The sequence below is a fragment of the Gopherus flavomarginatus genome, chromosome 4 (assembly GCF_025201925.1).
Source record: "Gopherus flavomarginatus isolate rGopFla2 chromosome 4, rGopFla2.mat.asm, whole genome shotgun sequence".
Taxonomy (NCBI): Eukaryota; Metazoa; Chordata; order Testudines; family Testudinidae; genus Gopherus; species Gopherus flavomarginatus.
Window position 1 is genome coordinate 70120878 of NC_066620.1, and position 18513 is coordinate 70139390.

The 18513-nt window shown below is 42.6% G+C and overlaps 1 protein-coding gene across 1 annotated transcript in view; it reads right to left on the reverse strand.

The window, feature by feature from the left end:
* The window catches only part of VIT (vitrin), an 87071-nt gene that overhangs the window by 24832 nt on the left and 43726 nt on the right, over window positions 1-18513 (reverse strand). Inside the window, exons 8-13 of the mRNA XM_050950298.1 lie at window positions 17844-18047; window positions 16990-17040; window positions 10271-10309; window positions 10113-10169; window positions 9384-9458; window positions 4522-4569 (exon numbers count right to left, since the gene is read on the reverse strand). Coding sequence (XP_050806255.1) covers window positions 4522-4569; window positions 9384-9458; window positions 10113-10169; window positions 10271-10309; window positions 16990-17040; window positions 17844-18047 — 474 coding nt within the window. The remainder of the gene's footprint in view (window positions 1-4521; window positions 4570-9383; window positions 9459-10112; window positions 10170-10270; window positions 10310-16989; window positions 17041-17843; window positions 18048-18513) is intronic.

Below are 18513 nucleotides of genomic sequence, written 5' to 3' on the forward strand. Positions count from 1 at the left end.
ATCAGAGCAGCCCCAACCCTGAATCCCAGTGGAAGTGGCAGAAGGGACCGCAGTGAGGCTAACAATCATCGACGTAAAGACTTCATTCCTTTAAAGCCAGATCCAGAGAAGTCAGTCCACTGTTTGGCAGTAACAGCACATCATCCTGTCACAAAGGCAAGCTGCAGAGGAGTGAGTGGGGGCAAGCAAACACCAGAGTTTAACAGGTCAGTCACAGGAATGGCTAATTGGCTTTAAAGAAAAACAAATATAGGCTAAGTCTACACTACAAATTACTTTGCTGTAACTTACGTCACTCAGGGGTGTGAATAATCCACACCCCTGAGCTACGTAAATTACACCGACTGGCATAAAGACCGGTGTGGACAGCTACCACCTCTCGTGGAGGCAGGCGTTATTAAGCCGATGGGAGAGCTCTCGCCTGTTGGCTTACAGTGTCTTCAAAGCGCTACAGCGGTGCAGCTGCACCACGGTAACTGCTGTAGTGTAGACACAGGCACAGTAATAACCTTCTAAGTAACACAGGAAGTGTGAAGAGTATCATATTCACCCATGGGTGGTCTACAAATAATAAAAACACAATAGAATTCATGTCACCTTATTTAAACAGAACAGGTGAGAGAAGAGAGCAGCAGCTTTCCAGAGGCAGGAACTCAAAGGAGATTACAGAGGGGATAACAAAGTCTGGACTTAGACTGATGAGTGGCTGAAAATCAGAGCAGTTGGGACGTTTCTATGTGGGTCTTTGTTTGACAGATCTCTAGGAGGAAGGCTGGACAAGGAGCTGGGGGCTGTGAGCCAAGGCAGGCACAAAAGCCTGGCACTCAGCAAATGCCCATAAAGCAGCAAACAGTTGAGCTACAAGAGACTTTCTAAAATGAAGGGACTGTGGTGGTCAGTTCAAATGCTGAGCGACCAAGGAGAAAGCAATAAAGTGACAACAAAAAGGGGATTTGGATCAGAGAAGGCAAATTGCGGCAGCAAATTCAGCAGAGGAGAGAATTCATTACCTTGGGATCAACAACTTACCACTCTACCGAAGGGGCCACGAGTGTTTCCTTTCTCACCCCATTTTCAGGTGTTTAATAATTTTTTTTAAACATTCAACTTTTGGGCTCAGATTTTTCAGTTTGAGTCCCTCTCTGAAGAAGATAACGTCTTGAAAATATGAGCAAAACTGGTTTTCATTGTATTTTACATAGCAAATGGTATAAAATACTTATCCTACTATGAAAAAAAAATGCAATCTTGTTTTGAACAGCTCTTCTGCAGCAGGTGGGCATAGAAAGGTGAAATTTGGAAAGGGAAGTAGTCCTCACTGGGGAAAAGTGCCACTGAAGACTTTCCTGAGAACTGGTTATTCTTTGGCAACATTATGAGCCTGCGTAAACACTACACTGATCTCTTGCTGTGCATTGGTCTCATGAAGGGCCTGATTCTCCACTGCTGTGCACCTTTTGCAGTCAGAAATCCATGCACAGTGAAAATAAAAAGTCGCCCTTATGACCAGCTTTGCATTTTCTTCACCTAGGTGTAAATGAGTAACACAAGGTGTAAAGAGGTGCAGAATCAGGCCCAATCCTGCAAAAACATAAGTACATACTTGTTGGCAGAACCAGAGCCTCAATTTGTAAATTGCACTTACAAGTCATGAAACAACAACATTACGGTTTCGTAACCTTCCCCTTGCCTACCTGTGTGTATGCATTCCACTGCTGTCTTCAATTACATGATCACATAATAGAGAACAAATAATACCACGCTTTTTCTGCAGTCATGGCCACATATGTGCAATGTGTACTAACTGTGTATCACTGTATGTGAAAGGCATTCAATACACTATACTTGCACAACAGATTGAGCATAACACTGTGGAGTAATTAATTATGAACATTTACCATCCTATCTACACCCTCAAACTTTGCAGCTAAGTCAGATCCATAGTTAAGTGCCTCATCACCTGATCTGCATTTAAGGCAGGCTCTATGCTCCACATATGTGTCTAGCTGAGATAGCTTTGTAGTTACCTACAAGCCAAACTAGTCATGTGAATTTAACATTTATGGAAGGTTGTGGGTCAGCTGACTGATTTATTTTCCATGTAACAATAATGCCATCTACCAAATATTTCTCTGTGCTAACTGGGGAGATGGTCAATTTCTATGGGCCTCCGGATTCTGCCAGCCCCAATTTAATTTTGTTATTGCCATGGGAATTTCAGCTCTCTGTATGGACAGCAATCTCCATGCTAATTAGTTTTTCCTTCACTGGATTGTCACAGCTGTCCATGCTCATTAATACTTCCATTCACTTACATAAGACAGCAGTTGATGCATGCACACTAGAAACCATGCCTTTGAAGTGACACTCTGAATTCATCAGACTTTATCACTAGTCTACACACACATTTGGGTGACAGAGAAAGGACAAATAAGACCGCCCCAATATATTTTCATCAGGTTTAAAAGTAACCTCTTATTTTTGTCTCCAAATAGAAATCCTCACCACTAGTCACTGTGCTGCAGTTCATTCCAAACAGATGCACAGAACTTGCCTACAATATGCAGTAAAATGTCCTCTCTCCAACTCTGCCCTCTCTGTATCAGGGAAATCTGTTCATCTACATAATGATACATTGTTAGGGATATAGAATCACCTCTCCTGACTCAGGTTCTGAGTTTTCATTCTAATGTGCATGTGCTCTGCCACTCATTGGAGCTAATGCAAATCTAATTTATATCTCAGCTCTGAAGTAATTAGACTTTTCAAGTAAAAATTCTTGAAAATTGGACTTACAAGGCAGAGTTTCACAAAGGAGAGCTCAATGAATCATAGAAGTTAGAGATGGAAAAAATTTATTAGATTTTATGGTCCATCCCCATGCCAGGGTGGGACTGTTCCCTATTATATCATCTAATATAACACCATCAGTTAACTGGAAGATGAAGCTTGACAAATTCAGACTGGAAATAAGGTGTAAAGTTTTGAGAGAGAATAATCAGCCATTGGAACAACTTTTCAAGGATTGTGGTGGATTCTCCATCACTGACCATTTTAAAATCAAGATTGGATGTTTTTCTAAACCCGGGGTCGGCAACCTTTCAGAAGTGGTGTGCCAAGTCTTCATTTATTCACCCTAATTTAAGGTTTCATGTGCCAGTCATACATTTTAACATTTTTAGAAGGTCTCTTTCTATAAGTCTATAATATATAACTAAACTATTGTTGTACGTAAAGTAATTAAGTTTTTTAAAACGTTGAAGAAGCTTCGTTTAAAATTAAATTAAAATGCAGAGCGTCCCCCAACTGGTGGCCAGGACCCGGGCAGTGTGAGTGCCACTGATAATTAGCTCACATGCTGCCTTTGGCACGCAGGGCCAACTCCAGCATTTTTGCCACCTTAAGCGGGAAAAAAAAAAAGCCACAATCGGTGGCAGTTCAGCGACAGCTCCGCTGGCACCGCTTCATTGTTTCTTCGGCGGCAATTTGGTGGCAGGTCCTTCCCTCTGAGATGGACTCAGGGACCCACCACCGAATTACCCCCAAAGAGCCGGACGTACCGCCCCTTTCCATTGGTTGCCCCAAGAACCTACTTGCTACTGGTGCCTGGAGCCGGCCCTTTTGGCACGCATGCCATAGGTTGCCTAGCCCTGGTCTAAATGTTATGCTCTAGGGATTGTTTTGGGGAAATTCTATGGGCTGTGTTAAACAGGAGGTCAGACTAGATGATCACAATGATCTCTTCTGGCCTTGGAATCCATGAATCTAGTGTTTTGTGTGATCCAACTTTTAAATGTCTCAAGGAATACAGACTTCCATAAACTCCACGAAGGTGTTACATTTTGACAGTCACTTCCAATAGGCTATGAATTCTGAAAATTCTATTTTTGTCTCATCCACCCATTGTGTGTTGTCTATTTCAGACCATAAGCTTTTTGAAGCAGAGACTGTCATTTGCTAAATGTTCGTACAGCACCAAGCACAATGGAGCGCTGGCCTGGTTGAGCTCTAGGCACCAGTGCAATATAAAAGTTAAATAATAATTCCCTTGGGACTTTCAGGAGTTTTCCATGTGTTCAGTTTATGTTTCATTATAACCTCTTATATCAGACTAATTGATCGATCTCCTTTCTTGGTGTCGGCAACCTGACACTCTGCAGTTCATCATCATGCACCTGCATTTTCCAAGAAATACAGTGTTCATTTAGGCCCCTTTTTTTCAGTAGCTAGAAGCCCCTTTTGCAGTATGGTTTGCTACTCTCTCCAGACCTCATCAGTTCTGTTCCTGGAAAGAGGCTTGCTTGAGACAGATGGAAACATAGGGCCTATTGAGGCAGTTTCAACCAGAGATAAACTGAAAGCCACATTTGTCATTGTTACAATTCCTGTAAATGGAAGTTATTATTGTTAGTGCCTTAGGCCTTCTTAAAAGTGTTAGTTCCCCTCAAGGGTGTGGAATGCTAATTATTCCCAGTGTAGTTGCTGGTGGATCTGTTCTGTTTTACTGTGTTAAATATTTACCTGTGTCAAAAAGGCTTGATCCAGGTTTCCACAAGTCAGTTTCCAAAGCTTTCAAGCATAAAAAGAGAAGAGAAATTATTACTTAAAATCACGGAATTATGGGACATTACAAAGCACTTTGCACAATTTAGAAAAGTCAATTTGTAGAATGCAACATGATGCAGGGCTGCCCGGGGGGAGGAGGGGCAAATGGAGCAATTTGCCCTGGGCCCTGCAGGGGCCCCCACGAGAGTTTTTTGGGGCCCCTGGAGCGGGGTCTTTCACTTGCTCTGGGGGCCCCGGAAAACTCTTGCGGGGCCGGACCCTCAGAGCTTCTTCCAGTCCGGGTCTTTGGCGGCAATTCGGTGGCGGGTGGTCCTTCCGCTCCGGGACCTGCTGCTGAAGTGCCGGTTCTTCGGTGGCAATTCGGCGGTGGGGGCTCCTCGCCGTAGGTCTTCGGGGCACTTCAGCAGCGGGTCCCGGAGCTGAAGGACCCCCCACCGCCGAATTGCCGCCGAAGTGGGGGACCCCTGCTGCCGAAGACCCCAGGCCCCCTGAATTCTCTGAGCAACCCTGACACAATGAGTAGAATCTAGTGAGATTTTTTGGATCAGTAAACCTGGAAGCCTTTATGAACACATTTCAAGCCCTATTTAGTAGCCTCTTATCGTCTTTCTCTATATTAAGCACATCTCTTTAAATCAGTTTTGTTCTTTTCATATTCACTTGGGAAAAGGCTGGCCTTAGCAATTTTTCTTTTGGCCAGGTCAGCAAAAAAGTTCCACCAAACAAGCCTCCCTGCTGCCTCCAATAATATATATCAACTCCTGTCCTACCTCAACTCTTCCAACACCAAAGAGATGAGCTGATTCCTGCTCACACCCCATCAGGTAGGAATGTGATGAACACCACCACCTCTGTTTGTGTAAATAAATACAAGACTGCCTCTGTTTTCAGGGCACTGTATCACTTGAATAGAAAATAATATTTTGTCCTGGGTTTTGGCATCTTGGAAGCGCTAACAGTTAGGTGAGATGGTGCAAATGGCAGCAGGCTAGGTGAGCCCATGGGCATGTCAGACACCATCCCTATGTCCATCATAAAATGCTGCTACCTGGCCCTCCATGAAGAACCCTGAGACCATTCTTCCTCCCCACCATCGTCCCCTGACCTACCAAATTTCTCACCATTTTTGACGGATACTCATGGTTGGGGATGGGGAGGGATTCCTCAGTGGTTTAAGCATTGGTCTACTAAACCCACGGTTGTGAGTTCAATCCTTGAGGGGGCCATGTAGGGATCTGGGTCAAAAAGTCAGTACTTAGTCCTGCTAGTGAAGGTAGGGGGCTAGACTCAATAAAACAGGTATATCTCCATATATATATGTGTTTTTGTCTCTGGCATAAACCTGTGAATCTTAAGCATTTGAGCACTATCACTCCTAGGTCCCTAAGTCAGCCATCTTTGAGAAGGGCACTTGTTTGTCCTTGGAAAGGGGGGGGAACAGGCTGCTGGGAAGGAACCTGGGTAGCCTTCCACCCCTGATAAAGGTCTTCAAGCCCCCATGACCTCATTGTACTGAGCATTGTTCAAACACAGAGACACAGTCCTGGCTCTGCAGAGTTTAGAACCTAAAAGACTCAAGAACCAATGAAGGGTTGGGACAGGAATATACTACACAAGCAATGGAGTTTTATTTTGATGTTGTGTTTTTATTTTGGGTGGGGAGAAGGAGGGCAAGAAAGAAATGGGGTCGTGAGTCAGGGAGCAGGAGATGGAAGGAACAGGAAGAGGAACAGTCACTGATCATCATCAGCCTAGGCGTAATCAATGTGCAGTTCTGTAGGCTTGGCAGGGGGGGCAAGGCTTGGTGAGCTTGGGTGGGTGGGAAATGGGTGAGTTACACTGCAGGGGGACTACAAGGATTGCAGAAGGGCTTAGGCAGTGGGGTTGTGAACCTGGCTGCAGTCATGTCATATATAGATCATTCGTTAATAGAATGCCAAACGTGTGTCAATTTTTGTTCTGGAGGTGAGCAATAATTTCCAGTGAAGAAAAGCTTTCTACTTCGCCTTAGCAGCCACTGGAATCTTCATAGGCCTCCAAAGGGAAAGGTTCACACAAAACAAAACTCGAGCACAGCTGGTTCTATGAAAGGCCACTCTTCCATCCCATCATGGGAAAGAGCGCATTCTTCACATGTAATTTGTTCTACAAACACATCAGCTGTGCAAATCCAAGGGAAAAAAAGATGTTTTAAAATTTAAAACATATTGGAGCTGCATCCTACATGGAACTAACCTGCCCTTCTACACTCACTATGACCAGGCAAGATGAGCTGAAGTGAAAGTGGACAGTTGGTTGTTACACGGGAATGTACCTGTCTCACAAACAAAATATTTCTTTTCACAACCATCTCATTATTAAGGGTGATGCTTGTGCTCAAGCCCATGGCTCAGCCTTCATGTATTTTTGAATGGAGCACTGGCTCTTTGATTCTTCTGGATTGTTCAGTTTCACTACTGATGGGTTCTTTTCAGCAGCACAAATGATTCAGAACTGGTAAAGATCATCCCACTGATGGTCTGTATTTTTGTTGTGAATCACAACAAAGGAATCACTAAATTTTTGTCACTGAACTTGAGATGTGGCAGAAATGCAAGAACGAAAACAAGGAGGAGAATGGTTAGAGTTTCTACTTAAGAGCTACTTCCACTCAGATGATGACAAAACAGATTGTTTGTTTCAAGAGCCTCACAGATCATTCCAAACCCTTATGATTGAGCTCTGTCTGCTGCTCCTTCAGGCAGGGTTTCAGTGCTCACATCCTTTAACAAGTTTCTACCAAGGAGTGGTCCCTCCCTTTTCCTTTACAAACAGTCTTTTTTTTTTCATATACAAGTGATAAATGACAAAAATTGAGTGGGCTGATTGCAAATGGGACAATTCTTAAATCTCAGCGAGAACAACAGGTTGACAATAATGTCTTATTCCTTGGGATTATAAGAAGCTGGATGATAAGGAAAGCTCTAGATGAAATTCACATCCCTGAGAGACAGAAATTAAAATTCTTGAAAGGAGCCAGGACTTATTACATGATGAATGCCCGGTATGCTCTGAACAATCTGTGGTATATTGAGGACTTTGCTGAAATTGCAAGCTGTTACTTTAAGAATGGGAGTGGGGATTTCCTTGTCCTGACTGCAGGCTCGGGTTGTTCTGTAGGGAAGTGTATGATGATAATCAGTCTGGAAAGAACCAGCCTAGAACAAGGTGGAGTAAGTAGTGCCTCTTTGAGTTAGGGAGAAGCCTGTTTTGTCTCTTTCTGTGTTTAATTTCTGTATGTTGTCTAGTAGTCTAAGAATAAAAGTAGTGTTATATTGCAACCTTCCAGGAAGAATATTTAATGTTTTCATCTAAATTCTCTGTGTGTATTCCATTAATGTAATACAGCCTGCTCATAAAAGATCAAGTGGGTGTGACCTCTCAATTTGTTGACTTTTGGAATGCAGCAAGATTAGGGTTTTTGCGTTTCGAGTACTTTATAAACAGTTTTGTGGTGGTGATGGGGTATGGCTTTTTTTAAAAACCCAAGTTTAAGTTCTTGAGAGTGTGAAGAACTACAAGAAGAGTTTGGTCACTATTAGTTGCCTGGGGGAGATGAAATTCCTAAAGAAGTGAAGGTAGAAGCTTGGCAGGAAAATGGATTTATCTGGATGGAGGTCAGCTTAAACAAGTGTGAGTAGGCTAATGACAAAAAAACTCCTCAAGCATCAGGCCAAGACTGCAGAACTGATCCTGGTTGTTCCGCGAGAAGTGTGTGCTCACCTTGTGTGATTAAGAAAAACAAAACTTCATTCCAAGAGAGCCTGGAGTGGGCCAGTAGCTTCCCTTCAATCATGTGCTGAAGTTGGCTGGGAGCAACAATTTTGAGAGGCCAAAACTGGTGTTGAAAAAGATGAAGATGGGGACTTCTTGAGAATACAACAAGAATCAAAGACTGATTCTGGGGGGGTTGGTGGTTTTCCTTGTGATTAAAACAACATCGTCATTCATGATATGGAACTCCTGTTTTGTAACTGCCTTGGAGAAACATTAGGATGTTTGAACAAAAATATTAGCAGAAATAAAATACCTTCTTCACAACAAACAACTCTCAGCATTATGCTCCCTCCTCCTTCGGGCCAGGTTCTCCCAGACTGGAACACCTGCAGCTTCTTCAGTCCCCATGACATGAATCCTGCTAGTTTTGAGCCAACCGGCCCTCGCACATGGTGTCACATTCATGTGGAATTAGAGAATCTGGGCACAGCTATGAGTGGCATCCCCCTAGGCAGCTCATCTGCACTAGAAGCTCATGTGGGCAGGTAGTGCAGGCTGATGCCCAGGCTTTCTCCATACCTCCCCACACCAGTTTTGGCAGGCATGAGAGATGATTGAGGAGAACAAAAAGTAGTGAGAGGACAAACAAAAAACACAGAATATATATGATGGAGAGAACAAATAAGTATGACAGAGGGGGGCCATATCAGGGCAAAAGCTAAGGAAGAGGAAAAAGAGGAGAGGAAGATTGAAGCAGGGGGAAGGAGCATCAGACATTTGCTGTCTTTGACATACAGTTTGAATGCCCACAAAAGAAATTGTCAACATCATGGAGACATTAATTCACACAACTTTACTCTAGAGCATATCAGTTACTGAGCTAGTAGTTTGCTTCACATTCACAAATATGGTGGCATGATGTAACAGCTGTTCAGCAGACAACTTGCTATGTGTCTCATGGGATCACCCTGAAAATTGCATGAAATGTTACTTATGATCCTATCTTTAAGGGCAAACATTTGAAACGAAAGGGAATGAGGGGACTTTAGGCAATTTCTAACTGTAGACCTTTCCGAGATGGACTGGAGACCCGGCAGGTTTCTGGAAGGCTGCAACAGGCTCTTGGCGTTGAATACCTGTGTGATTTGACACAAGGCTCAACTTCAGTTGGTTAGTACAGAGGAATGTGATTACAGGGTGGACAATGGACCTGAAAGTAATACTCACTGATTTCTTTTGAAGACAAATGGAAAAGGAAGACAGTAACTGAACAAAGAAGTACCTTTGAAGACTGAGACAAAGGGTCAAATTAAGATCTAGTGAAAGTGGATGCTTCTCAGTGAAGTTGTACCCACTTATACCAGGCCTGAATCTAGGGTTCAGAATGACTCCTTCAAAGTGCTAAGCTAACTCGACTGCTGGACACTGAGGGAACTCAGTGACTCTCAGGATCAGGCCCTGGAACCCCAGATTGAAAGGCATCCGATACATGGTTATAGAGCCCAAACCCCGATGGTTTAGCAATAGCAAATGTGCCCTTGTTGAGTGGTTTGAGATATTTAGAGAACATTTATAAGATTATTTTAATTTCTTTGTTCTTTACCCAAACAAGTAGCCCTTGTTAATTAAGCATATTCCCATGCAATAATCACGCCAATGTTCGTTAGCATTGCAGACTGCTGGAAAAGAGCTTAGAAGATGAAACAATATTGTATTATTTAACTCTCAGTAGATGCGAATTGTACAATTTGCTACAAAGAAACATTTGAAAAGTTACTTAAAGCCTTTACCTGTATTGGCTCGAGGAATATTTCTGTTACTTGCATAGGGTGAAGTACTCCTGGATGCTTTGAAAACATTTATTGGTCAGTGCACAGAACTGAAATAGAATTGCTTTCATTATTTTAATTATAAAATCTACTAAGTCTGTATTAGTTTAAGGACATACCTTGATTCTGGCCTCTTCCTTGTGCGGCCTGAACCTGCCCTAAGTAGGCATTAAAATGGAAAATATCATTAGATTATGTTTAGTTCAAGACTACCATTATCTGGGATTTTCAGTGAGTTTCATTTTGTGCTTGTCAGAGTTAAGGATGTGCATATGAAGTTTCTTTATACTTCAGCAATGTGCTTGTGCTTATTGTTCATACATTTAAGTTGTTTCATTTGGGGGCAAAGTAAAAAATATATAGTTCTTGGTTTTTGTTTTGTTTTTAACTGAGAAGGTTAATTAACATTTGCCACTTTACATTTAGAAATGTTACTTGTACAGGACAGTAGGGCTGCAGGAACAATTTCATAGTTATGGTTGTGACTTAGTTTCCATTATAACCCTGATTTAAACTTTATTGTTTCCCCAGCTTTATTGTTCTTATTAAGTATTTGCATTGCAGCATTGCCTAGGAGCCCCAGCCAAAGACCAGGACTTCATTGTGCTAGGTGCTGTACAAACACAGAACAGAGATGGTTCCTGCCCAAGAGAGTTTACAGTCTGAAGATAAGTCAAGAGACAACAGATAGATATAGGCGGATGGGGAAGCCCAAAGAAATAACAAGACAAAACATAACTAATGGGGCAGAATCTATTTCTAGCCGAAATTTCTCATTCCTCATCTCTACACAAGGGAGATGTTTTGAAGATTAATAGCATGAAGTGGTTTTGAAAAGCAGGACTTTGACACAAAGTTTTGAAGAGTTCACCAAAGAAACCACAATTTTTTAGTCATGGTTCAAAGATACATTATCAAAAACGCACAATCATTAAATTTATTTTATTCATTAGTTTCCTTAGTCAGAGCCTGATCCAAAGCTCCCTGAAATCCATGGGATTTTTTTCTTTTGACTTCAGTGAACTTTGGATGAGGCCCTAGGAGGTAGTATCTTGGGATCTTACTGATAAGATTAGGTGGAAAAGCTTTGAGTTATTAGCTCAGAAAAAATCTGAACCTTTGTTTGCTCCAAACGATCTCGGTGTTGCAAAAGCTGGGGAAAGTAACCCCTTCTTGGAACAAATTAGAATCTTCACTGGCATAACTTGCTGAGCTAGTAAATTCCATACTACATCATATAGCTCCTTTTCCAGGTATTCCTGGGAGCTCTTCCCATAGAACTTAGGAGCTCCAGGAACCAAATAAACCCAGTTTAAGAAACTGACAAACATAACAGGTGAAACTGGCAGAGCCCGTAAATTCCAGAAGCATGTCACTCAGGTTCAAAGAGTCTAGAAAAACTCACAGACACACCTAACAAATCCGGCTGAGTTTTTAAGTTCTGGAGGGAAACATCTGTTTATGCAGCACAGTCTGTACAGAACTTTTGCAGGGGACTCTTTCTCCATTGGAGGGCCTGGAGAGATTTTGGCATATGCCACAGAATCCAAAAAGAATTAACTATGAACCTGAGACCTCTCCAGGAGTGATGCTGCCACAACGGAGTCCATAATGTCTATTGAATACTATTCACAAGGCCACTAGGAACACAGTAAAAAAATCAGTTGTCAAAGAGAAAAAATATTAGATCAGTATCAAAAGAATCTAATCCACTAACCTGGCATCTCCTCACTCCCCTCTATGCCAAGATCCAACACAGCCTGGCCCTGTATTTAGAATCCTTTTGACTACACTGGGTTTTGAGGAAACTAGCCCCTGAAGACATGTTACCAATGCTTCAGAATGGTGCTTAGTTCTGTTGGCCTTCATTAGCCCAGATAAACAGGAGGGTTTTTGAATTACAGCTCCAGTGCCTACAAGAATTGTTCTTCTTTTAAATATAAGACAAGCAGGGCGGCTTCACCTGTTTTGCTGCCCCAAGCGGTAAAGGAAAAAAATAAGAGAAAAGAAAGAAAAACCTGATTGAGCTGCTGCCGAAGTGCTGCTGGAGAGGAAGAGACGGAGTGAAGGGCCTGCCACCGAATTTCCACCGAAGACCAAAACTAAGCTGCCGAAGTTCTGCCGAAGACCTGGATGTGCCTTCCCTTCATATTGGCCGCCTAAGGCACCAGCTTCCTCCGCTTGTGCCTGATGTCCCTGAAGACAAGCCAGGGAGCCTGCACCAATGCAGTGTGTTAAAAAGTGAGTGTTTATTGAAATGGAGCACCGGACAAGCAGGGGGCTGTGGCATGAGAAGGAGAAGTCTGTGACAAACTGGTGCCAGGTGGTCAAACAGAGTGAATCCGCAGAAGAAAGCGATCAAAAGTTAACAAGGTGCAGACCTATTCAGCTGAGTGCCATGACTGCAAACTGCAGAGAGGGCAGTAAAGTCCAGTTACTGGAGCTTTGGGAGAAGTCAGGAATTAATGTTAAATGTGTAACTGCAGACCAGCTCTGGGATGCTTTGATTAAATATGACCAGGCAGAACACATAGCTAATACCCTGCAACCTAGGCCGAGAATAAAGAAAATGCATTCTGTGCCAAGGAGCTAGTACAAGCCCATGACTGGAAACTGATCCCAGTCTTATCGTGAGCATGAATCAGAGGTCATGGTGGCTGCGGATGAAGATAGCTAGGCACGGAGGTGGAGATGGATGGGCCAACCCAGCCAGCACAGCTGAGCAGAAGAGAAAGTTGTGACCTGGAGTGCAAGACCATACACAGCAACGGGAGCTAGAGTGAGACACTGAAAGCAATGTACAGAAGGTGTGAAGAAGTGGCGGCAGGAACGGCAGCAGCTGGGCCAGCAGGCAGTCCTTGGAGGAGCAAGTGGTTAGGGTTATCTTGGGAAAGAGCCAAGGTCCAAAAATACGCTCCAGGTTTTTTCCTCCAGTGCCAGGTGAGAGACCTTCTTCAACAGCACAAATGTGTAGGTAGGTACTGTTAGACAAGTGGGCTTAGTCCTCTCATCTTGCTCCACTGCTTCTAGGAAGGCTTAGACCTACTCAAATACAAGACCTGTCTGGACTATGTGAATCAGTAAAAAGTAGTCTTACTGAAAAATTCTCATCTGACCTAGAGGCCTATGTACTGAAATACCTACAGAGTAAGAAGGCCTATTACAGCATGTACATTTCTATGCTTAATTTATTAGGTGCATTCCAACAGTACCTAATTCAGGCCTACCAAGTATCATGCATCTTGCACTGACGTTCATGCATTAGGCAGCCCTCTCATTAGGGTTGACAACTTTCTAATGGCCAACAACTGGACCCACCTGCCCCACCCCTTCCTCATGAGGCTCCGCCCCTTCTCCACCTCTCCCCCCCAGACCCCACCCCCAGCTCCACCTTCTCCAGGCCCCACCCCCACTCATGTCTCTCCTCTGCATTGTTCGCTGCTTTCCCCCCACGTCCTCATAGCTGGAGTCTCTCCACTTCCCTTCCTCCTCCCCCTGCTGGGCTTCCTCTGCTCCTGAGCTGCAGACCCTGTTGCAGAGCCTGCCTGCCCACAAGATGCAGGTAGGAGGCAGCCCTGGCTGAGTAGGGACTGGCGTGGATTGATGACCCATTGCCTTCCCCCCATCAGCCACTCGCAGTAACCAGACTTTTGATGTCCAGTCAGTATATCTGACCGGACGCTGCCAGGTCCCCTTTTCAACCAGACTTTCCGGTCGAAAACCGGGCACCTGGCAACCGTATTTATCATGCCTAAATCATGTAAAAGATTGGGCCTGTAGTGGAGCAGGCCCATCTCTACTGTTTTTTTTTTTGCCAGATTCCATGTAATCTACTGAGACAGTCATTGTTTAGATATAAAATTTGAGTCTTTTATATTGAGGTTTATTTGTTAATTCATGTTTTTCTGACAAGGAAAACAAGGTGAAAACAAAAAAGGGAGAATATAAGGAAGGAAGCATAAATACAAGGACTTTTAGGAACAGCAAGGAGTATTTTCTTCTGAGAGACTCTAAGCCATAAATCACCTTTGGTTTAATCATGTAAACTTTTCCTAATACCAGTGGTTGGTAGTGGCAAAGCATCTTTTCTTATAGATGCAACCATAGTGGTAATCGTTTGAACTACACTGTGTTAAACAAAGTGAGTTTACTCTGGAGGTGCCTTTTGAAAGCAAGTTACCAATGTACCATGATGGTCAGATGTGAGTCCCCATTAGCCAGGACAAACAAGAGAGGGTTTGATTCGTTCTCCAGTTTCTACAGGATCTCACTGTTTTTAAATTTTGGACCAGACAGACTGTGGTGAGAAGCTGGGCATCCTCAAAAGCTCCAGTCTGCATCATAAACATGAGTACTGAATGCATGTAAGGCTGAGGCATCTGAGAGGGAATCTGTGATGATCAGACAAAAATGGGGCCTTTCTAAAAAAATTTTTTGGCAATAGCTTGATTTTTTTTTTAAATGAAGTATTTAGAATTCAGAAGACATTCTTACCAGATGACATCAATGATGCAGTAGGCCAGATTTGGGGTATAAATACTGTGCTTAGCAATGTCCTAAAAATCATATTAAGTTGTTTGGTCCCAATTGTGTTCCTAACAGCAGGCTATCTCCCATGGTCCTCAGCACTGACACATGGTGAGGTACCGCCCCACACCCTGGGCCCTTATAATCTTTCTGTATGTATAGCCTTTTTTCTCTTTTGGGAGGAGATTCATATTAGGAACCTAATTCAAGAAATTTAAGAAAAAACTTGGATCTAAAATGCTTTCAGGAGACTAATCAAAGACAAATAAAAATCACTAATACATTATATTTTAAAGTCTTAGGATGAAATCCTGGCCCCCCTGAAGTACCTGACAAAACTACCATTGATTTCCATCGGGCTAGAATTTCACCTTTAATCTACATTCTCTTGCTGATTTGGGATCTCAAACAGGCCCTTAACTCCCTTGTAAAGAAGACATGGCCTAACTTGGGTCCTGCCCTGCATGAACATGAAAGAGAAAAGGGAGAAGCACACAAAGGACCAGATTTATAAAGGTATTTAGGTGCCTAAAGATGAATTCAGGCAACTAGAGCAATTTATAAAAGTGCCTAAAAGGAGTTAGACACCTAATCCCATTGACATCTGGTTTGGTGCTTTTGAAAATCCCACTAGGCACCTATCTGCATTTTAGCACAATTAAATGCATTTGTAAATCTGTCCCTTAGAGAACTACAGCCCAGATCCTCAAAGGTATTAAAGTGAAATCAATGGGAATTAGGCACCAAAATATCTTTTGAGTATCTGGATTTACGGCCCTTTGTCCATCTTTGTGCAGAGCAGGAGCATAATCCAGTTGGAGAGAGCACAGAGGCACTGCACAAGGCCACTACATTTTGTAGGTCCCCAAAGGGGGAATGAAGGGGTGAAGTGAAGGTGGAACTGAATTGGCCAAGAAGAGATGCCCTGGTGTAGAAGAGAATGGAGAGCCAGAGTGAGCCAGAGTTCCATAAAGGTCTTTCACTGCAGCACTACTCCTCACATGACAATCTGACCTAGAGATGAACACTTGCACATTAGAATAAATGCCTCAAGGAATCAAAATCTTTCCTCTCCTTCCTATTTTTTTCTCCCCAGTGCTTTCAAGGTGTAGCTCAGTGATGAGGTAATACAGTGGGATTCACAACTTTTAATGAATCTTGTTCTCAGTACTTGAATTAGCTAGCAGATAACCATTGCATCCATCTGGTAGGATACTGAATGTCTACTCTTAATTTCAAAGGAGCTTATTTAACAAGACAAAACATCCCAGCTTTGCTTTCAGATATATGGACACCATTCCCATTGGCTTCAGTGACAGTTGTATCTGAGCAGAACCGAGCCCAAGGTGCTTGGAAAGGGTGGCAGATGTAACAGCTGAGCACAGCAAGTGTTCCTTTTCACTCAGTAGAAGCCAGATTTCAGTGCTCAGTCTGGAGAAACTTGCTAGCATTTGAAAATGTGTTTCTTTTTCTTCTCAGCTGAGTAATTAAATACTGCAAGTTGCTTCAAATATTTGTATTACAGCTTGTGGGCTAGAATGGAAGCAGGTTTCTGGATCAAGATGAAGGAGGAACTTTGACCAAACATGATGCTGTTGTCAATAACACTAATGCAAAGCCAGGAAAAACATCACATTTATGCCAGACCCTGAGCCTTGGTCCGAGGTTTTCCAAACAGCCCTGGCCTAACTTAAGTCAGTGTTTCAAAGCTTTCAGCTCTCAGCGAGTGAGTTTAAATAATTATCCCACAGTCTGAATTACATACGTCAGAGCAATATTAAAGTTTTGTTTTTTGGCAGGGGGAGGGGAGAGAGTGTAAGATGAGAGGGCCAATATGAAAATGTGCATCAAGAAGCTCAGGGGGCTTGGAAAAGTTCGAGAGTTGGAAGACTGAGTGCCCATAACTTACCAAGGCAGAAACTTGCAACAAGTGTCTCAAGTTAGACACCTAGGTAACAGTGGTTCATTTTCAGAGATGCTGAGCACCAATATCTCCCGCTGGAATTGTGGGTGCTCAGCATCTCTGCAAATTAGGCTGTGTGTTTATTTTCATGTTTACATACAGATTTAGATGATTCATTTCAGGCCCCCATGTTTGGAAATGCTGACCCAGGTTTGTGCAAGATTTCCTCAAACGCCACTTTAAAAACTGGGGTGAAATCCTGGCCGTTCTGAAGTCAATGGGAGTTTTGCCACTGGCTTCATTGGGGCCAAGATTTCACTCCAGTTTTGCAAATCTGAGCCTTAATGATACGGAAACACGGCTGCTTTAATATGCACTTTATCCACTCCTCACAACTACTGTACTTACTTGCTGCTGCAGCTGCCACAGCTGAGTAAACTGGATGGACACTGCTAGGACCTAGGCAGAAACAAAACAGTTTCTAACTGTAAAAGGTGTTAAACAATAGAAACAATGTACATGCTTGTTAATGAATGAAAGTGTGTGTGTAGTGGGGCTGGGGGACCAGAGAAAATCAGGTCGGAAAAGTCCATAGCAGAAAGCTTTTGCTGAGGGTCCTTTTTAGGGTCCAAGTAAGATTGGGGGGGGAAGTTATTGCAAAAAAATCTATTTTGAGTAATATACTTGAAAGTGATCATGAAAAGATGCTCATATCTGCATGATGAATTATAAGCCCACCTGTACAGCTGGCCAAATCATTCAAAGGAGTATTTGTTGAATAATACATTTGAAAATTATCATGATTTTATTGTGGGCAGAGGAGGGTCCGAACTCAGGTGGAACAATGCAATTCAGGTGTAAGTCTATATTTTATCTATTTGGAAGTAGTATCTATCTTACTCCTGAGATATATATAGACTTGTAGATAACTAATATGAATGTAGCTGCTTTTACCTATTACAGACTATACTTACATAACATGAGGTTTATGTTTATGAAACATACTTTCTTCCAGATGGGCTTTGTAACCTCTCAGAAATCCATATTAACACTCTTAACACACTAATTCCACCCCATCCTTTTTTCTGATTCTTTTATACGTTATTAATATTCCTACATTGTATTATTTAATATATTTTGATAGTCTACTAAACAAGGGCCAATTAGACCTATTCTTGAAATATTATTTATTATTATTATTATTTATCAGGAAAATCGAAGGTCAACAAGACAGTACAAATCCCTGCCTTCATTCTACTGACCTATATCCCTGACCCTATGCACTGCAGGTCGAGGTTTGGCAGCAGTAATAGCAGTTGTAGTGCTGGTTGTTGCAGGGGATGTAGTTGGCTTTGGTGTTGTGCTGATGAGTTCTGGAGTCATGGTGGGCTTCAGAGTTGTGGTGGTAACCTGTGTAGTTGGTACCGGTCCCGGAGACGTCTGATATTCTTTGCGGAGTGCATCGGCTATAAGTGTGTTTAAATATATATATCATGTAATTAGATATGACATATGTAGAAACATCATAAACGGTGTCAACTTGTTTAAAATGAGCAACAAAGTAGCCCAAGTTCATTCTGGCCACATCCCTGAAAATGTCTATGAGCACCAAACCCATTCATGCCTTCACTGCTGTGTAGATATATAGCATATGTCTTGATGTGGCATAGTATTACAACATTCTGTGGAAAGCAGTTACAAGGAATTAATCTGGAGCGTTCGTGCCCTTGATTCTCCCCTACAGTTTCTCCACTTTCACAAGAGAATGTAAAACCACTACGTTCCCGATACTGCTGATTTGCAGCCAATTTCTATTGCACTGGTGTATCTTTTCTACATAAGGCAACTAGAAACTCCATGTAAATGTAACTCATTTTACCTGACGTATTATAAAATCATTAAGTGTGTCCCTGAGCAAAACTGAAATACGTG